The sequence below is a fragment of the Leptopilina boulardi genome, unplaced genomic scaffold, assembly GCF_019393585.1.
Source record: "Leptopilina boulardi isolate dan_hultmark-lab unplaced genomic scaffold, ZJU_Lbou_2.1 LbouV2_216, whole genome shotgun sequence".
In the NCBI taxonomy this organism is placed as follows: domain Eukaryota; kingdom Metazoa; phylum Arthropoda; class Insecta; order Hymenoptera; family Figitidae; genus Leptopilina; species Leptopilina boulardi.
The window spans coordinates 4538841-4561409 of NW_026137770.1; the positions used below are offsets into that span (position 1 = coordinate 4538841).

The following is a 22569-nucleotide window of genomic DNA, read 5'->3' on the forward strand; positions in this document are numbered from 1 at the left end:
AGCTCCACTGAATAACGATCTATGGCACAATTGAAAAGTTTGGTTATGAGCATGCAAAAAACATAAATTTTCTTTAAAATGATAACAACTCTACGTGAATTATTATTACTATAATAGAATTAGTAATAATTATACTGTGTGATAAATAACAATTTACATATTATACTTATTACCAATTTCATGAAAATTTACGTTTTTTGAAAGCTCATAACCAAACTTTTCAATTGTGTCATAGATCGTTATACGGTGAAGCTCTTCATTTTATGAATTAAAAAATAAGTCGCCATATTGAATATGCCATTTTGAAATTTGAAAATCTGAGGACAGATTCGTTGTCAGCGACTCCGGAAACTTACAAGAAGTTAAAACATAAAGGTGCATTCACAGCTCAGTTACTTGAGGAGAGTCGTCATGGCAACGAGTCGATTAGCCTATATAAAGTTCATATTTTACTGAAATCTATAGTTTAAATAATTTTTTTGAATTTTTTAAAATAATCGTTTTTTTGTATTTTTTGAAATAACTTTTTCTGATATAAAAATTTTAATTAATTCTTGTCAAAATTGTATTCCTGGCATAAAAACGAATCGATTGATGTATACAAAGTTTACATTTTACTAATATTTATTGGCGATTCAAACAGCTACACTAGCGCCACAGTTGAACTAATTTAGGCGTGACTCGCTCTGTAGCACTCCATGTGTTTTAAATTATTTTTTTTTATTTAACGCTTAAAAATAATTTTACAAACGCAATAAAAATATCAGAATAATTAAATAATTTGAAATAAACTGTCAAAACAGAGACTGCTTTAGAGCGAGTCACGCCTAAATTAGTTCAACTGTGGCGCTAGTGTAGCTGTTTGAATCGCCAATAAAATTGATCGCTATTTTAGTTGTAATCCTTCTTTTAATCTTGAATATAAGTGTATCATGATGAGAAAGCTAAATGGTCATGAAATGAACATCTAGTTTTTTCGTTGGTTGGTGTCGATATAATGCGCACGCTACTATTTTAATAATCCTAGATTTTGGTTTCAATAATTAATCAAATCTAATAAATAATTAACTAACTACTTTTAAATTAATTCTAATTTATTGTGGAGACTACTTCACTTCCTTATGCTGGCTCTTCACAATGAGCACCTTATGCAGGGTTGGACAGTTACGCGTAACACGAGTATCTTTTGGTTGGTAACTTTATTTATAAAGTTACTAAATTTTCACTAGAGCAGGGTGCAGTAGTTGACAAGATTTATGACAAATGGCGAGTGTGGACAATGGAAACCAACCTTTCTACTTACATGGGAATGCACCCTTACATTCGTTTTTATTTGTGAGTTGAAAGTTCGCGGGGTTTGCGGTATCCAATATGTCAGCCATTGGAGCAGTGAGCTGTGATTGGATGACTTCTTTTTACTTGCGCGTGGCGATACCTTGCTATTTGAATCATGCACGACTCAACAACCATTCGATTCGAGCACGTTCTTTCGAGTCGAGACACGAGTACACAGCAGAATCTGCTATAGTATGCAGAAGTTTGTATGTTGTTGTAAAGGATCACAGGGATAGAAGGAACGGAATCATGATCCAAGTGGAACGGAATAGAATACGCAGAGATACAGTACAGCACAGTCGCCAGCATGTCGCCAGTCGTGAATGTTGAATGATCAAGATCTTGCCCATTAAACGTAGCAACAATGCGCGACCAAGAGCAGAGTTTAGCTATCTAGTGGTTTATTTAATACGAAAAATACCAGGCTCTCGGACGGGCCCTGGTTACGAACTTTTATTATAGCGAAAATGACTATAATAGTCTTTTTAATCGACACGTCCGCCTCCATGAATCAGAGAGCATATCTGGGTGGTCGACCAACGCTCCTGGACGTAGCCAAAAGCGCAGTTGAAACTTTCGTTAAGGTAATGTTTTTCTATGCTTTTTCTCATTGCCTTCTCATGTCATATGTTCGTTACCATTTTCTAACCCACATTAAACCGGTTCCTCATGTTATTATTTCTTATTTTTCTTTAGTTTAACGACGTGGACCTCTTTTTTTTCAATTCCAGGTGCGGCAAAGGTCACCGGAGAGTCGCGGGGATCGTTACATGTTGCTGACCTTCGAAGATCCGCCACAAAATATTAAGGTAAGCAATTTTTTTTTTTTTTTCATTTTCTCTCTCCCTCTTTCTTTTCTCTCGGCTGTGTTAATTTGTATGTTCTTAGTCCGTATGCTTTTAAAGATTGCTTTAGCTCCGCTCTGCTTTGCTCTGCTCCGCTCTGACCTGCTCTGCCATGTTGACGTGCCAGCACGACTGACATGACGATCTCTTTTTCTAGTCGCACTGTATTTGCAGTAAAATTGCGACGCGCCAATTTCTATTTTCCCCTTTAGAAAACAGAATTTTTAACCAAGAACATTTAAAGTTTTCGGTAAACGACGATTTCACCTGCACTCATAAAACTTGTATTTTCTAATAAAAATTTTCATATGTACGCATGCTATTCCTTCTTCGTCATCTCACCGAAGAGTGAGTGTTGGCGTTTCCAAATTGAGAGTTTTTTTCATACACATTGAAAGTATAAGTATTGTCTTGACTCTTTCTCTCTCTCTCACGTTTGTATGACAAGCGCAGAAAATTTGTATACTATCAAGTATACATTGATACTTACATGTATATGCGGAAAACTCCCAATTCGGAAACGGCCTGTTGGTTGGATCAGATCATGGTGCGGTGTTGCATTGTGGGTAGTGCAGCTGACCACGCTTCTTGGAGGGGGATGCGTCAACAATCTGTTTATCCCCTTATTCCGCACCTCCACCCGAGATGCCATTTTTTTATTCCTTCATCACATGGGTCAATCCACTGATTTTCGCCTCTTAGAATAATTGTTGTTGGCAAATATTTTTTAAAATGTTCAAAATTCACATATTATGTCTTCTGTCAACAAATTTATCATCAATTTCTAAAGTTGTTTTAATTAAATATTGTTTATTTTACAGTTGTAAATTATAATTATATATAAATGTGGGCAAATCCACGGAACCGTATGATTTCATGTTACTAATGATTTAAACCATTTTAATTATACCATTTTTTTTCCTATTGGTAACTTTTTTTTTAACTAACATATTTTACAGAAAAAGATAATAAAATGATAATTTTTTATGCTGCTTGTGTGAAATAAAAAATTATACAGAAACTTAAGAAATTAAATTTTGGCTTGTTACTTTCGATATTTTTTTGATTTTTATGAGTATAGTTTTTTCAACATAAAACATAATCGTTTGACTTTTATTAATACACGGAAAGAAAGTTAATATCAAATTTTATAAAATTATTTTACAATATTGTTGGACAAAATGCGACAAAGCGAAATTTTAATATCAAAAATACTAAACTTTAAAAAAAAAATTTTATGTAATTTAGTAAAGTTATATCAAATGTTAAATACGTTTAACAAATTTTAATATAACTTTACTAAATTTCATATAATGTTTTCTAAAGTTTATAGTATTTCTGATATTAAAATTTCGCTTTGTTGCATTTTGTCCTACAATTGTATAAAATTTGTTATTAACTTTCTTTCAGTGTAAATGCAACTTTTGTAGTATAAAATGAGATTTTACCGAAATTCTAAATAACATGCAATAATTTCCAAAAATCAGATTCGAAAAACTTTTAAGAAAAAAAAACTCATAATAGACTTGAAAATTTTGTCAAAAAATCTTAAAACTATTGTTAATTAATTTCTAAAATATTGGGGGGTAGATGCTAATCTTACGTAAGATTTTGCCAAGTATTTTTCATTTGTATTGTTGTAATTAATTTTTTAATTATATTAATATTGTTAAAAACTTACATAAGAAGGGTGAGGGGGGGGGGTCCGAAAAATCTTATGTATCCTTACATGGGGGTAGGGTGGGTCAAAATTAGCCAAAATCGTCCTTACGTAATTAATGAATGGCGCCTTAATAACTTATTAATAAATATTTATGAATTTCAATATTTTTGCTTTCTCATGGAAAGTACTTATTTAAATTTTAAGTTAAAATTGTAATTGTTACGATTTTTGAGTTATTTATTCATATATTTTGACACAGAATAAAATCATAATTTAAATCAAATGTAAACAATATAAATTCGTACATCCAGTAAGTTATAGTCATAAGCAGTTAAAAATGAAAAAAATATAGATGTACCATTTTTTCAATTATTTTATAAAATTGTTTATATTTAACTCAGTGTTTTAATTTTACAATTAAGTTGTAAAAAGAAGAAATAATTTTGATAGTTAAAATTGAATAAGAATGCAATGAAATAATTTGGAAAATATATTTTTTTTATCAGTAGGGTCAGTTGGGATAAATGGGGACAAGAGGTTTTGGAGCTTAATTTACAGTTTTAAAATTAAGTTCAACGTCAATATTTTAACCTCAGATCACCTGCAAGAGGTTTTTTAAGCTTTTATCTTGACAATAGGCAGCAAGATAAAAAAAGTTATAGCGCAATGCATAAAAACTTGAAAATCAAAGTCAAACTGTTTCAGTATTTTGTCGAGCATTTCAAAGAAAACAGACTTAAAAATCATACCAAATTTTTTTCTTATTCCTTATGACTCCTATAACACAAATTCACTTGAATTTTTGATTTTTGTCAATTTGGTTAATAATGACAAGCTTTCCCCATTTACCCTGAGTTTTCAAATTTTTGATGTAAATGGGGACAGCTTGTCATTATTAACCAAATTAACAAAAATCAAAAATTCAAGTGAATTTCTGTTATGGGAGTCATAAGGAAGAAGAAAAAAATTTGTTATAATTTTTAAGTCTTTTTTTCAAATGCGAGACAAAATACTAAAATAAAAAAAAATAAAAAAAATTTAATTGGTTCAACTATTATATATCTACTACAAATTTTTTTCAAGTTTTTTTCATCCCTTAATACAGTAATATACTTAAGGAAACTTTTTTCTCAAAACTTTCTTAGAAACTATGCTTTCCCCATTTACCCCGAATTTTATGAAATTTTCTAAATTTTGGGGTAAATGGGGACAGTCAGTTTCATGCGTTTAAAGCTTATCTAAATTTTTTTCTGCTGCATAAAATTCATCCTGATGGGAATGTAAATAACAACTTAAAAAAAATAAACCCGCAAATATTACCTTTTAAAGGAAGAAACTTACGTAATTTGTGAAAAATAGCGATTTTGTCCCCATTTACCCCAACTGACCCTAATTGTTAATATTAGTTTTACTTATTTATATTATTTAGTTGTAGGAAAAAAGAAAAATGTAATGTGAAAGTTGATTTTTCAATTTATCTGTTCTATTTTTAAAAGTTTGATTTATTAAAAAAATGTTAGTTAATTACATCAGCAGCTAACTTCAGTTTCACAAATCTACTTTTCCTAAAACCCTTTAAATTCGCTTTTAAAAATAAACTTATTTAAAAAGATTAAACTTAAAAAATAGCACGTTCTCCAAAGCCAATGTTTGATTTTTTTCATGTTCTGAATGTTCAAATAAACGAAATAATTATTTTGATGTGTAATTTAAAAAAAAATTACTACAGCAATGAACAATAATAAAATACATTAAACAGTTAATAAATTATTAATTTATTTTTGGATAAAGAAAACAATATTTTATAATAAAATTTAAAGTTCAAAAGTAGTAAACAAATTTTTTGTTCATTTGAACGTTCAAAAATATTAAAAAAGGATTTACTAATTTTGTAGAGAAATAAAAAAAATGTTAAATTTTGATATTTCACATTTATTTTTTTTGTAAATCAATTTTTGCCTAATATTTTAGTTTTGTTAATGCAATAAGATAATAAGAAGTAGGGTGGCGATATAACCAGGAAACCAGGAAATGACGGGAAATTTAAAAAGTGACCAGGAAATTCATAGTTAAACCGAGAATTTTTTAGATATTCTAAAAGTTTATATCGTCTATTACATCTTGTTGCATTCATTTCTCAGAAAAATGTATTTTTAAAATAATAAGTATCCAATTATTTTTTTGTAGTAGTGCATTAATAAAATTTATTAGAAGAATTAATATTATAAAAAATAAAAAAGTTATACATTTTTTAGAAAAGTGGCCATTTTTTTTTGTGTGAAAGAATTAAATTATTTACAAAAATTGTAAAAGAAGATAAATATTTAAAATATTAATTTTTTTAAGACATTTAGTTTCTAAAATGGTCAAAAATTAAAATTTCATTTTTTGACCGCAACCTGTATGTTTTTAGGACCGAAATGATTCAAGAAAAAAAATATAATTTCCTTTGATCATTAAAATTTAAAGGAATCAAAATAAAGGTGGTGACTCCCCTTAAATTTCTATATTAGACGAATTAAAATATGCAAGTAACAATCCCTCAGTGGAGTCAGTGGATTTTCCTAACTTTGTCTAGTTCTTATTTTTAAAAAGTAGTTAATTTACTTTTAAAAATATATATTACTATATTTATCGATAACGTTTTTCATTTATTGTTAATTTATATAAATATTAACAAATAACGATATTTCGACAGCTGTCGTTATTCTTATCAAGTTAACAATATTTTATTACTAGAAAATAAAACCTCAGTGAAATTTCACTAATTCGTACACCAAGTACCTTAAGGAGGATGGAGGTCCTAACAGAATCTCAAAACTGAAAAATGGTTTTTAACGCAAACAAAACTTTAATAAAAATTAATTTTAAACAATTTTAGAAGGTCTAATTATACACTTTTCGGAAAAAAAAATTATGTTCAGTTAAAATCATTTGTTAAATAATTATTATTTTTTTTAACATTTTCACTTTTTTTCAGACCAGACAAAAATCGAAATTTTTAAAAACAATAGCTTATTTTACTCAGTGAAACATTCTCTACAATTGTAAACTTTTTTCAGTTGTTAAAAGTTTACGATTATAGAGAATGTTTCACTGAATAAAATAGGCTATTGTTTATAAAAAAAAAAATTGAATAAAAATTGTGATTTTTGTCTGTTCTGAAAGGAAAAAATCAAAATGTTAAAAAAATAATTAATTAACAATAGTTTTTCACCCGAAAAATTTTTTCCGAAAAGTTAATAACTAGATATTCTAAAATTGTCTGAAATTAATTTTGTTTTAAAAAAAGTTTTATTTGCATTAAAAATAATTGTTCAGTGTTGAGGTTATGTTAAGGATCCTCCTTAAAGTAAATAAAAATTAATTCTAGAAAATCAAGTTATTTACAAAAAAAAAGTTAAATTGTATTGTTATTATCAAATACATAAATGAATACGTAAATTACAAATAAACTTTGATAAAGAGTTATCCAAGAATTCTAGATCGTCAACACAATTGTTAATTTACATATTGTGTTTACTGTTGACTTGTCACTATACATATATATGTTTGTTTTTGAGTAAGACGAAGTATAAACGACACAAAATGTTGCAGTGACTTTTTAGAAACCAAAAAATTAAAAAAAAATTAAATTTAATATAACTGATGCAAAATGATTTTAAAAATATATTTTTATCTTTTTTTGATACAATAACTTATAAAGATGCACATATAAACAATTATTAATTAAATTATTTGAGATCAAATTTTTTCCCTCGCCGTAATTGAAACATTTTTAAGATTTCCATTGGCTTCAATTACGTGTATTTTAAAGATACTTTGCCGGCCGTAATTGAAGCCAATGGAAATCTTAAAAATGTTTTAATTACGGCGAGGTAAAAAATTTGATCTCAAATAATTAAATTAATAATTGTTTAAATGTGCATCTTTATAAGTTATTGTATCAAAAAAAGATAAAAATATTATTTTAAAATCATTTTGCATCAGTTATATTAAATATAATAGTAATAATAGTTATTTTTTATGAACGCGCCGTAATTGGTGCACTTACCCTACTTGGGCACATGATAACTATTTTTGAGTTTTCTTCAAAATTTAGCTCAATCCAAAAATTATTTTTCGAGGAAACCTGCGGAGAATATTTACATGTGAAGTCACAACATTCGTATGTCCTTAATCTATTTTTAATTTTTGAAAATGAAATTATTTATTAGGTTATTTAAACCGAAAAGAAAAAATTAAATTAAGGGGACTTTATTGTTTAGAATTGACAAAAAAACATGTTTTAAAACTTTTATTGTAAGAAAAGTATTAAAGAAATTGCAAAAATTCTTTTTGGACATTGCACAGTGGCCGATTTCTCGAAAAACCTGGCCAAAAATCGAAAAATGATACGATTTCAACCAAAATTGGTATACCCATGTTTTTTGGGCTTCTGAATTCAAATTTTACATTGGTTGTGTCAAATTCAAAATGGCGGATCCAAAATGGCCGTTTAGATTTTAAAAAACTTTGCTGAAAATCGAAAAATGATACGATTTCAATCAAAATTGGTATATCCATGTTTTTTGGGCTTCTGAATTCAAATTTTACATTGGTTGTGTCAAATTCAAAATGGCGGATACAAAATGGCCGTTTAGATTTTAAAAAACTTTGCTGAAAATCGAAAAATGATACGATTTCAATCAAAATTGGTATACCCATGTTTTTTGGGCTTCTGAATTCAAATTTTACATTGGTTGTGTCAAATTCAAAATGGCGGATACAAAATGGCCGTTTAGATTTTAAAAAACTTTGCTGAAAATCGAAAAATGATACGATTTCAACCAAATTGGTATACCCATGTTTTTTGGGCTTCTGAATTCAAATTTTACATTGGTTGTGTCAAATTCAAAATGGCGGATCCAAAATGGCCGTTTAGATTTTAAAAAACTTTGCTGAAAATCGAAAAATGATACGATTTCAATCAATATTGGTATACTTACGTTTACTGGGTTTCTGAAATCAAATTTTACATTTGTTTTATCAAATTCAATATGGCGGATCCAAAATATTTGCTGGTATTATAAAATTTGCGTAAATGTGTTAGAGCTTATTTTTTTTAAATTACAGACAGTGCTTAAATTTTAGTTTAAAGCGAATGCGAATGAAGAAAAAGTCAGTCTTTCACGTTCAGTTGCACCGCCGGCCGGTGCAACGCGCTGTCGGTAAACCGCGCTTAGTGAAATAAAAAGTGATACCAAAACTGCAGGGGCAGCTTGGGGCAACTGATTTCAATTAAAATGAATTAAAAATATATTCTAGTTTATGATAATACCAGGTAGATCGCGGATATCGGTGGATTTCACAACTATTTTCATGATTTACGTTGATAAAACAATACAAAAATCGTCGCCATGAATAGCGATGTTTAATGTCATTTTTTAAAAACTGTACGTTTTAAATGTGATTATAAATACATTCAACATATTTCATACACCTTTGTTAATAATTCCCAAAAAAAGATATTCAAAAATCTGCTGTATATTAGTATATTTTCACTATTTTAACTGTGACGAAAATTTATAGTTATGAAACGTTCTGAGTAAATCTCTGGCAAAGATCACTTTTACTTGTTCACATAATAAATTGGTGATAAAAAAAGTGTAATTTTTTTTCGCAAAATTATGCAGTGAACCCTCCTTTATAATATTCAACAATAAAAAGTATAAATTTCTAAAAAAAATTTTTTGACTTTTGGCCAGGTTTTTCGGGAAATCGGCCACTGTGCATTGTTGCACATTACGTAGAGAAAATTTTAAAAAAATGTTCAAGTGTATTTAGTTAAATTTCGTAGCTGTAAGTGGCATCTTCCAAAAAGTACCTTTTTTGGTGCACTTGATTACGGACAACCAGTAATATATAAATTCAAAAGGGAATCTCTTCATAAAGGTTTATTCTAGACAATAAACCTAAAAAACGATTTTTTAAAGGTTTTTTTTTTTTTCATTTTTTATGTACATACCTAGATAGGATCATATACAATTTTAATTTTTAAAAAGAAAATTAACTAAAACTATTTAAAATAAATTAATTGAATACATTTACAATAATCGTCTCTAAAATTTAAAAATAAATTGACAAAAATAACAACTATCATTTGTGCTCATAAACTCTAAGTCTTAACTTCTAGTGCTTTGCTGAAAATAGTTATAATCAATCATACTTTTTAACATTAAAGGCTATTGAAATAAAACTTTCTAGAAAAATTTATTATAAACTGCTTTAGCGGTTAAGTCAATTGAAATAAAACTTTCCAGAAAACTTTGTAATACACTGCTCTCTCGATTTAGTGTAGTTTAGTGGCTAATGACTATTTGGAAAGTAAGAGACGTATAGGGTAGAAAATAAGAAGGGAAGAAACAAGTTTTTCTTTTAAATCTAGGTTTTTATCTTTAAAACAGTATTAATTTTCACTATTGCCAAATTAGGAATATTGATAATATCGTTCATTCATTTTTAAATAAATTTTAAATATATTAAGTTAAAGTGAAAAACTAACTTAATTAAATTCAGAAACTTTTATGCTTTCCCCATGAGTCCCTGGACAGTACAATTCAAATGAATTATAAAATAGGGTGAGTTTTCTCAAGATAGTAGGTAAGATATCTTAAAATAAAAATATCAATTTTGGATATTTTTTCAAAATGGCATAATATTAATGAAAAGCAGTGTGACTCCACATACGGCTATACACAAGCATTCACCGAGCGTTTATAGTCTCTCCCGTCAGCCAACAGTAGGTATTAATTGCGCCGCGCCGACTTTGAAATTCATATTTTATAAAAGAATTATTCTTCAGTTAACATAATTTTGAATAATCCTATCATATTATATATTGCTGGATTTGTTACTGCCATACCATCAGGTTATTTCAGCCAAATCGATGTTTAGTCATAAATTTGACAAATTTAAAAAAAAAACACCTTTAAGTTTGAATATTTTATTACTAAATGTGAGAAAAAAAAACGAAATAAATTTAAGAAATAGTTTTTATATTGCTTATCCAATTCTGTTTTAAAGAAATTTATTAATCATAAAATAATAAATATAATTATTTTTTAGGCTGGATGGAAAGAAAATTTGGCCACTTTTATGAACGAACTGAAAAATCTACAATGCGTAGGTTTGACGACTTTAGGCGCTGCTCTGAAACATGCACTGGATGTTTTGAATATAAATCGCATGCAAACAGGCATCGATACTTATGGCCAAGGTAGATGTCCATTTTATTTGGAACCATCAGTCATAGTTGTTATCACTGACGGTGGAAAATACACAACCAACAATGGAGTTCACCAAGATGTAAGATATAATTTAATTCTACCAAGTGTCTGTAAATCAAAGATCCTAAAAAAATTCACGAGAATTATTTTAGAAATATTCCCAACGAACAAATTTAAGAACATTCATAGAAAATTATTTAAGAATGCATTTTTTGTAACCTGGAAATATCAGGGAATTTTTTTTTTACTTGTAGACACTCTGGTTTAAAGTAAAATGATAATTTGTTTACTTACTCGCAAATTATATATTATAATCATAAAATTTTTAATTCTATATTTTAAATATCTACAATTTTATTAAAAATTATTATTTTTCAATTAAATGTTTTAAATTAATTGAAATTGCAACATTCTCTTAATTATATTTTTAATGCAATACAATTTTATTTTCAATATAATTAATAAAATAAATTCTAAATTGAATAAAAAATTTAAAATATATCTATTATTTTTTCTTCAAATTAAAAACAAAACGTTCTTAACAAAATTTTCACTTTTTTCTATTTTTAACAAATATTTAAAGAACATTTTTAAATTAATTTACACTATTAATTTATTCACAATACAAATTAATCGTCTAAAAAGGTAAATTCATTAAATATTCATTCATTTAGCAATTAAATTTTTTTTTAATTCACTTATTTAAGAAATTCAATTCTATTAAAACTTTAATTGTCTGAAAAAGGTCAATTATTTTTAAATTAATTATATTGAACAATTCATTTACTTTAGGTACAATTAATTATTTTTTGTAAAACTTTTTTCAAATTCAATTATTTTGTGAATTTTAATTACATACATTGATTTAGAGATTTTTCGTCTATTATAAATCGTACTTTTTGATTACTATATCTATTTCTTTAAATTTTAACTTCAATTCGATACTTTTTTGAATTTTCTACATAAGAAAGATTTGTTTTAACAAACAATTTCTGAACCATTTTTAGTTTTATCAAGAATTTTAATAAATTTTACGCTTTACGGTATCAAAATCATGGTACTGAAGTTTTATTACTTTTTTTAAATCGATCAATAAAAAATATGTATTATAATTTCAATTTAAAAAAATAATATAAATTTCCTAATGTTCAATTTATAATTAATAATAATTAAATTAAAAAAATTTTCCCCAACATGCATTAATCAATTAGTTGAAATTAATTTAATTTTAGAAAACAATAGATTATTTATTTTAAAAAAATAAATTGTACCTAATAATTTCTTTAGATTTAAGAATGATCAAGTTTTTTTTAGTTATTTCTAATATATTATAAAAATATAAAATTATGCACAAGTATTTTGTAAATTTTTTGAATTAGTATTATTTTCGTTAATTTAAAAAAAAAAATTTCTAAATCTTCAAAATTAAATAAAGTAAACAATAAAAAAACGACTAATTTCATAGGAATTTGATAAACCTTTACAAAAATTGACTTTTACTTTAACCCACAAAAATTATAATTTTTCAAACATAATTAATGAATGCAGATAAATCTGCTAACTGAATCTATTTTTTTTTTATTATGCTATTAAGAAAACAGTTTTGCGAGTTAGGTATATCAAGATGATAATGTTTTTGAGAATTTTTAATTTGTATTCTAATTAGAAATTTTTTTTCAGTTTACATTACCAATGCATTCTCCCATTCCTGGATCTGAATTGACGAAAGAGCCATTCAGATGGGATCAAAGACTGTTTTCATTAGTATTGAGATTGTCAGGAACTCCCGCAATAGAGAGAGACACTGGTTTAGTGGCCAGTGATGCATCGCCTATTGATGCCATGTGTGAAGTAACTGGAGGTAAGAATTTCATCAAATAAGGTGCACTTTCAGTAACGTACTTATTTTTTTACTAAATTTTTTACTGAAAAATCTAATTGAAAAATGTATATGAATATATAAAAATTTTTACTAAAAATGAATGCATCTTATTTTGTCAGCTAACAAAACTAAATGAACATTTCAGGACGTTCTTATTGCATAACATCTCACAGGATGATGATGCAGTGTATAGATTCTTTAGTTCAAAAAGTACAATCCGGAGTTGTGATAAATTTCGAGAAAATTGGCCCTGACCCACCGCCATTGACAAATGAAGTTCAACATTTGGATGACGATGAAAATGATGAGGAAAATAATCCATTGAACGGTCCACGAAGTCAGTACCCTGGCAGTATTACAACACCTGGCAACAGTGCTTGGCATTCCTGTAGAAGATTAATTTATGTTCCAAGATCAGCCCAAAAAGGTTTTGCTGTTGGTTTTTGGCCAATTCCAGAGAGTTTTTGGCCTGACTTGAGCGCCAATTCACTACCACCAAGATCGGCTCATCCCAATGTTAAATTTACATGCACAAGTCAAGAACCAATGGTAATTGAAAATTTACCTTTCGACAAATATGAATTGGAGCCTAGTCCTCTTACACAATTTATCTTAGCCAGAAAACAGCCAACGATCTGTTGGCAAGTGTTCGTTGCTAATTCTTACAAGTCAAGCGAAGTTGGTCATCCGTTTGGTTATTTGAAAGCAAGTACAAACTTGACCTGCGTCAATCTTTTCGTTATGCCTTATAACTATCCTGTATTGTTGCCTTTATTGGAAGAACTTTTTAAAATTCACAGGCTTAAGCCTACGAACGAATGGAGGACGCAGTTTCAAAATTATATGAGAACAATGCCTACATACTATGCCGCTGTGAGTAATTATTTTTTAAATTTATTTTCTTGAAATATCTAGTTTTCAATTCTGACTTATTTTTTTCAATTTGATTACAGTCATTGAGAAGAGCGCTCACAAGAATGGGTGCACCGGCACCGTTAGCGCAGACCTTAATTCCTGATAATATGGATAATTCCTTAAGCTACAGTGTCTTAAACTATTTGAAGCGGCTGAAGAATCAGGCGAAAATTGAATTTGATCGTCTTTGTAATGAAGTCATATCCAAACAGGTGGCTAACGCTAGTTTAAATAAAAATATAGTCAACGGAAATACTACTGCGGTGACGGAGGGCGTTAGGGTCATTCCTAGAACACCTTTAAAAAAAGACTTGGTGAGTTTTTCTTCAAACTATTTTTTATTCAGTATAAAGTATTTATTAAATTAAATATATCATGTCTTGGATTATACGACTTTTCAATCATTTTAATGAAATTCTTCTTAAATTAGTCAAAACGGAAACCTTTACTGTGTTAAAATGGTAAAATTTCCAAAAATTTGAGTTTATGTGGAGAAATTAATTGAAATTAAAGATAAGTTCTTATATAGCGTTAACAGATATTTCGATTCTATCATGAAAAATATGAAATATTTTTAGAAATTAATTTATTTGCATGACTTTAATTTACCTAATGATACTTTTTTAAGGAAATATATATTTATTTTGTATCGTAAAAATTTTGATCAATTTCTTAATGTTAAAATTTGTAGTCAGCAAATATTTATGTAACAAAACAATAAATTCCTATAAAACGTTTCGGATCGGTACCGACCCATCTTTAGGACTATAATAAATTTAAAAATTATAACAATTCTTTTGAAAGTTTACAATATTTTGAGATTACGTTTAAAATTTAAAACAAAATTAATTTTCATACCACATTAGGTTATTTATAGTATAATATTTATTAACTAATTAAATTTAATTAAAATAAAAAAGTCGCCTTTTCTACTTTTTTTCGCTTTAAAGTCAATCCGAGGCCTGATATCTATTAAATTAAATATATATTGATAGATAAATATTATTAATTTATATTATTTTAATAATAGGTATCGCATCCTCTACTCCAAGACAAATTCATTGGACTGCGAGATCAACTCAACGAGTTTGGTGGATTCGTGGTGGGATTAGTGCGAAATCAACAGCAACAAAGAGGAGCTCAAAGTTACAGAAATGCCTTTGATGTACCGAGAAAATCACTTCTTGATCAAGTAATTAGAATGAGGTCGAATTTTTTGCAACCAGGATTATTACATACAAAATTATTAGACGACGATTATGTTCATTCTATGCCTGTCGCGCAAATGGGCAATTATCAAGAATATTTGAAACGAATGACACCTCCATTGAGAGAAATAGAAAGTGTACCAGTCAGACAACACATGTTTGGTGAGTCATTTTTTATAAATAAATTAATAAAAAGACTTATATTATGTATTTATAATTGCGTATAATGCAAATTTATACATAGGATAAGGTATAAATAATTTAAAAGTAATTAAATTTTGACTGACAAATTATTATTGGATGAAATGAAATAATCTGGGAAAATATTTTATTGGATAATTTTGTTTTTATATGTGGGTCATTCACCAAAAAAACTACTTTTGTAGTATATTTTAATAATTATTACATAAAAAAAACAAATATTATTGATTTATTTTTTGATACAGAATGCAATATTTTCTAATAAAATTTGTACCTAGTTAAAAAGTATTAAAGAAATTAAAATTTTCCAATTTTACTTATTGATGGGTTTTAATGGGTTTTGCTGCGGAACACCGTTAACATGAGAATGGATAAGCATAAAAAATCGAAAACGAATGTTTTGTATATATAAACGTGAATTCAAACATGAATTTAATTAAGACATCTTTTCTATTTCTGGCAATGAATCTGTTTACAAGGTAAACCTTTAAAGAGAAAAAAAAGATAAAAAAATTTAAACAAACATTCTTAAAATTTTTTTCTATTCAACTTTAAAAAAAATATAATTTATTGTTTGAATTTTGCATTTTATCGATCAGTCTCTGTTAGTACAAGTGTACTTAAACTCATTAATTGTATAAGTTTTCCACGAGTTCGTCGACCCGTGATTTTTCTTATTTAGTTATTTTCTTGTAAAATTGTTGACTTTACTTTAGTTTGACAGTCAAATTTGTATGGATAATAGTGTAAATAATAATAATAATAATAATAATAATAATAATAATAATAATAAACATTAAATACCTAATTCTTTGTCAAAGAAAAATAAAAAATATTTTTTTAAAGCTATAAATTAGCATGATCAAGTTACGGACAAAACAAACAATTAATTTTTTTCTGTTTTAATTTATGAAAAGGAGGATTTTGGAAGAATTACACATAAGTTAATTCATTAAATTCAAATAAAAATATTATTTTTAAGTGCTGAAAAAAAATGAAAAATGCATATATGTATCATTTTCAGATGTGTTTTGTTTTATTTTATATGGGCTAAACATTTTTAAATTGTCTAATCAACGCGACAAGAAGACGTGGAACGTTCTATAGGCAAAAGGTCAAAATCGAAGTTTTAATTGTTTAGTTACAACATAAAATTGAATGGTGAATTTCTAAAAGGGCTGAACTCGAAAAAGCGTAAGTGTCATTTTCGCATAACAATTGATAGTGAAAATGACTCTTAGCCTTTTTAGAGTTGAACCCTTTTCGAAATTCACCATTCAATTATAATCTTCATATGCTAATTACTCTACAAGAGGGTTTATTTAGATATTTTTTTTACATTAAAAAAATTGCAATTAAAATTTTTTTTAATTAAATTCAAAATTTCTTTTAAAAAAACTGTTTCAAATTTAACAAATTTTAAGTCTAATCCGGTCGTGGGCAAACAACATTTTTATTTTTGAATTTTTTTTAAAAAATACCTCCTTTTTTTATACTACGTACATTTATGTATTTTGATTCACTATTTAATTTGATTTTTATCGTGAAAACCATAAAAAAAAGTCCTAAAATTGGTGTTTTTTTCGTTTATTGGGTAAAATATGCTAAATTAAGAAAAAACTTAGACAAAAGTTTTTTTTAAAGTACGTTTAAAAATACACATTTTGAAAAAAAAACTTTTAAAATTGATGTTTTTTAAGGAAGTCATGAGTATTCAAAAATGAAAAATCATTAAAATTCTGAAATTTTGAAAAATTGATAAATCTCGTAAACGGCTTGCTAAAAAAAAATTGAAAAAAAATTATGAAAGCTAGTCTCAATTAGTACTAAAAGAAAAAAATAAGATTCAAAATTTATCTTCTCCTTTATGATTTTTAACTGAAAAGTAAAACTGTTTACTTAATATTAAAAATTTTTTTATTATTTCCCAAATAACAATTTTTAAAAAATAAAAATCAAGAATTTTCTAAAAAAAATGTTGCTCCAAAACAGTTTTTCCTAAATTTAGCTACTAAACAATTGTAAAAAAAGACTTCAATTAATATTGAAATTTAATTGAATCGAATACTGAAATTTAAAAAAAAAAATTAAAAAAAAATAAAGACAGAAATTAAAGACTAAATTTCTCGTTTATTAGAATAGGGGAAAAAATGATGTAAATTGAGAAAAAAAAAAAGTTTTCTAGATATTGTACTCAAGTGTTTAATATTTGTTTTCTCATTGCAGGCAATCCTTTCAAGATAGACAAAAGGATGATGGTAGACGAGGCGGATATAGATATGGTGGGTGCAACATCTTCAGCGTCGAAAGGAGGAATGAAACGAGCTTTGACACCATCCGAAGGTGGAGTTTCACCAGCTTTAAGGCCACCGCCAAACAAAAGGAAACCAGGACCTATTCCCAAAGATGTAACTGTAAAACGTCCATCCAAATCCCCATCAAGTTCTGCATCAAATTCGCCAATACCTTGGCACGAAGATGTCAAACCCCCGAATTTAATTTTACCCAATTCAAGTGTAATAAACAACGCGAATTCCGATATATCTAGTGCGCTTAGTTCACCGTATCCGAGTTCTCCGGAAAAATTAGTGAATGGTATTTCGGAAATATTAATGACACCAATTTTTGAACCAATTTCGGTGGAACCATTGACTAATCATTCAGATATACCGCCAATATTAACACCAATAGTAAATAATGTCGATTCTATAAAACATGAAGTGAAAACTGAAAGGACCGAAAATGTCGATATAATGGAGTGCATTAAATTGACGGTTAATGATTGTGTTGTTGATAATCAAAACAGTGTGATAGTTAAATGTGTGACTGATGAACCATTGTTGACTAATCATGTGGAAGAAAAACGAGAAAAGGAGAAAATAGAAAAGGAACAACGGCCATTAACGAAGAAGGAAATTGAAGATATTAGAAAACATAATTTATCCGTCAGAGAACTTGTCTATAAGGAAGTCCGAAGAAAGGGAACAAGTAAGTAATTTGAAATTTTTATTTTGTTCTTTATTATTTTTGCAAAATAAATAATTTTCTGTTTTTTCTCCTCTTCTTCGTGTTGCGTGAACTTAAACTTTAGCTTTTCGATTTGGTGCAAAACACAAATGCACTGAGAGAAACAATTAGTTAGAGTTACTAATACATACAAGGTGTCCAGCGGATCTTGAAATCCTTGAAAAGTCTTTCAATTTTTTTTTTAACCTCGAAAAGTCGAAAACCCTAGATATTCCTTGAATTTCATAAACAAAAATAATTTTTTACACTGATAATCTGATTGTTAATATAGAACTAACAAATCTGGTTTGTTGAAGCAAAAAAAAAATTTAATTAATTAAAATTTTTTTTTTTTTAAATTCCTAACATTTTTTTATTTTTACAAACGGAACAAAGATCTCGATTTTTTACCATAAATTCAAATTTTTCAGAACTTGAAAATTTTTTCGATTTTTTTTCAATTAAATTAAAAATTATTAAAAATTTTTGTTTTAAAGCGATTTTCATTTTTCCTTGAGATTCATAAATTTTATATATTTATTTACTTTTACAAACTAATCATGAATATTTAATTTTTCTTCAACAATTTCTCCTTTTATTCTGAAAATTTATAAAATTCTCGATTTTCCCTTTTTTACACTATACATATTTCCTTAAATTAAATTTATTTTCATTTTTCATAAAATTTTCATGTTTTTTTTTTTATTCTTTTTTAAATTATTCTTTAAATTCTCCTAATTGGAATGCCAAAAATTATCTATTTTTCTTTTAACTTTTTTGATTTTTTTATTTTCTAAAATTTTTAATTTGCTTTCATTTTTCTAAAATTCTCGTTTTTTAAAACATTTTTTCCCCATATTTATTTTTATTTTTTGAAAATCCTAAAATCTATTTATTTAATATTACAAACTGGTCTAAAATTCTCAATTTTCCTGACAAATACTCCTTTTAATTTGTGAATTTCTAAAATTCTCCATTTTTCTTTCAAAGTTTGTCTTGTATTTTCTTAAATTTTACATTTTCCTTTCTCAAATTGTCGTTTTTTTTTGTTTTTTTGTTTCTCAATGTTTTCCTCAAACTGTTGGTGTTTTAAATTTACCCTTTAAATCCTCCTGTTATTTTAGAAATTTTTAAAATTTCTTTATCATTTAGTTTTTCAATTCTTAAAATGTTAAATGCAAACTAAATTGTTTAAACAAGTTTAAAAATATATAAAACTTTTAGTAATAATCAATTTTTTATTATTAATAATTACGTCAATGAAATTCACAACGTTTACGATCAACGATTTAGAAAAAAAAATATCTCTCTGTGCAAATTATGATATATTTTTTTTTGTCTAAAAAAAAATGTTGCAACGTTTCTCGATCAATAATTTTTAAAATAAAAAGTAGGCAAAAAATTTATTATTATTATTATTATCAAAGGATATAATATAGGACAATTGAAGCTTCGGATCTTAAAAGAGCACTTAAAATGTTGTTAATCTTTTTTTCTGCCAACAGTAAATTAACAATCCCTTACTACACTCAGAAATAAGATTTCTTTGAAACAAAGAAATCTTTTTTTAAAATCACTTTTTGAATCAAAGATGAAAGTTGTTTGAATTAAAAAAAAGATTTCTTTGCTTTTACGAAAAAAAAAGATTTTTTAAGTGTTTTGAATTAAAGAAATTTTTTCTTTGAATGATATATTTAACCGAGAGAAAAATTTTTTTGATCGGATTTTTTGTCTAAACAGTTTTATATAGCTAAATTTTGTTTTAGATTTTCTTACAGTGAGTGATATAAAGAAGTTTGTGAATTGTTCGTGTTTTTGGGATTTACGAGTGATTTGTGAAATATGAAAATAGTGACTCGCAGTGTATTGATTGTTTTCTTCGTAACCAAAATTCTGTCATGAAGTTTTGTTCAGTGTTTTACATGTAACCTCACTTGTAAATTCCGTATTAAATTATATTTTAATTAAAATACGAACGTATATACAATCTCAAAATGAAATAAATATATTTTCCATTTAAAGAAATTTGTGCATTAAAATAAAAATTTATTTATTTGATTCAAATAAAATTTCGTAAAATTAAAGAAATGTTTCTCTGAGGCAACAAAAAAAAAAGAAGTAAAGAAATAATTTCTTTAAATCAAAGAAATTTTTCTATGACCCTATAACAATGCACAAATTTTTTTGATTCAAAGAAACATTCTTTGAAGTAAAGAATCTTTTTTCTGGGTGTAATTATCAGTTAAATTCATTATTAGGTTATGTCTAAATTACTGAAATTTCAGTAAACATTCTGTTAACTAGTTCAATTAGTCAATTTTTACTATTTTTTCAATTATTTTTTAAGTAATAGTCTTTTAACAAATTAAAATTTAGAGTTACATTTTGTGCTTCTTTCAGCTTTAGCAATAATATATAAATTTTTTTTTTTGTATTATATTGCAAATTTATGTGTGTATACCGGAAATCCGTTCAAAGCCGAAAGGCATAAATTATGAATAATAAAATAAATATAATTTTTTTTTGTAAAAGTCTTTCAGCTTTTCAATGGTGGTTTTCATATGTTAATCTACCATTTTTTCTGCGAAAGATGTTCTAACAAGTGAAAGTGCAACACTTCTCAGAGGACTACATTTTTTGCGCGCCGATAATAGTGTGTAGTTGAAGTGCACAGTGCATTGGCCTATGATTAAACATTTTTTAAATTACATAATATTATTTTCTATTTGAACCTAAATTTTTATCTATTTTAATCAAAACTTCTTTTCAAAGTAATTTGTTTTTATAACCGGAAAAACGAATTAAAATTTAATAATTTTTATAAAATTATGTTACTCTAAACCAAAAAAATCACTAACAAATCTCACATAACATAAAATCATTTTATAAAGCTTAATTCGGATAAAACTCATTTGACATAAAATCCACTTGCTATAAAGAACTTGAGATATCAAATGAAAAAATATATAATTTTTTGGTATTTAATTTATTTAAAAATTTGAAAATGGTTTCGAGGACTAAATTTTTTTTTAATTATATTTTTCTTTGCGTTAGAAACATATTTCAAAATCATTTTTTAATTTAAAATTATTTTGCAGTCATCATCCCTCTAAACATTTTATATTTTTTTTAGTCAGTGAACAATTGTAATTTTTATAAACAATAGCTTATTTCACTCTTTGAAAAATTCTCTACAATTTGTTAATTTTTGTTAAATAATATTTTTGGTTTAAAAATTATAAAAAAGAAAAATTTTATTTTCTCCATAATTTTTGAACAAAAATTCAATAATAAAAATTGATAAAAGTGTAAAAAAAATAAATAAACGAGATAAATAAGATAAAAAAAACTTATATTAATTTTACATAAAAAAAACATTTTTTCTGTTATAGATTACGCCACGTTATTTTCACATTTGTACCAAATCCAAGGTACTTTAGACATTCGGCTCGCATTTGTCAAAGACATTGTTAAAGAATCTCTTCGTTTCAAAAGACGGAATTTAGCATCATTATTAGAAGACTATTTGAAAACCGTTGAAGAAGACGGCTGGGTAATGAACCACAAGACGAATCACAATGGTGCCACGAGAATAAGTTAAGGCTATATTCGCAAATTTGGTGGGGCATTGATGGAACGCAAATAAACTTGGAAGATTACTTGCTCCGCTAGAAGATTATTACATCAAAAGAAACAAAAATCTACATCCTCGTAAGATTGACAGAAAATTTTCGCGAAATAATTTTTTTTTGTAAATTTGTAATTAACTGACCAGTGAAATTAATTTATTTAATTATTAAAATTCTTTAAAACAAATCATTGGTACAGAACAAAATTTTTTTGATTTTATATATATATATATATATATAAAGTTACTTAATTCTATTTGTACAGCGAGTATTTGATTGGGACAAAGGGCTTTGTTGAAAATTTATAATATTATTAATCAGTATGAAAACAATGGCCGTTGTGAACGACCGCGAAGTTCATATCAAATTTAAAAATTATATCAAGCTACATTAACTGTATTTTTACGCGTTTATCAATTCCTTATTTATTTTTACGAGCATAATTTTTTGTGATGTAAGCATCGGTTAAATTTTAAGTTTTATTGCTTTAGGAAATATTCTTTTTTTTTTTTTTAACTATTCACCCATGTACATTCTGTTATATATATGTATATATATATACCGTAAGAAAATCATCATATCAGTTATAGAAAACATGTTATGAGATTGTTATACTT

At 26.5% G+C, this 22569-nt stretch overlaps 1 protein-coding gene across 1 annotated transcript; it reads left to right on the forward strand.

Moving 5' to 3' along the window:
- Positions 1–1557: 1557 nt before the first annotated feature.
- On the forward strand, positions 1558–22208 carry LOC127279480 (integrator complex subunit 6). The gene is made up of 9 exons (XM_051301856.1): positions 1558–1919; positions 2067–2144; positions 10951–11190; positions 12792–12972; positions 13139–13866; positions 13947–14222; positions 14939–15278; positions 17544–18305; positions 21716–22208. Exons 1-9 carry the CDS (start codon positions 1803–1805, stop codon positions 21922–21924), a joined length of 2931 nt encoding a protein of 976 aa, XP_051157813.1. The 5' UTR covers positions 1558–1802; the 3' UTR covers positions 21925–22208.
- The last annotated feature ends 361 nt before the right edge of the window (positions 22209–22569 follow it).

What these genes read in the sequence shown, in the direction of transcription:
- LOC127279480 (XM_051301856.1), top strand. Translation starts at nt 1,803, where the DNA reads ATGACTATAATAGTCTTTTTAATCGACACGTCCGCCTCCATGAATCAG. An exon ending in TGCCTACATACTATGCCGCT is followed by an intron (nt 13,867 to 13,946) that starts GTGAGTAATTAT and finishes ATTTGATTACAG; the next exon opens with TCATTGAGAAGAGCGCTCAC. An exon ending in AGTCAGACAACACATGTTTG is followed by an intron (nt 15,279 to 17,543) that starts GTGAGTCATTTT and finishes TTCTCATTGCAG; the next exon opens with GCAATCCTTTCAAGATAGAC.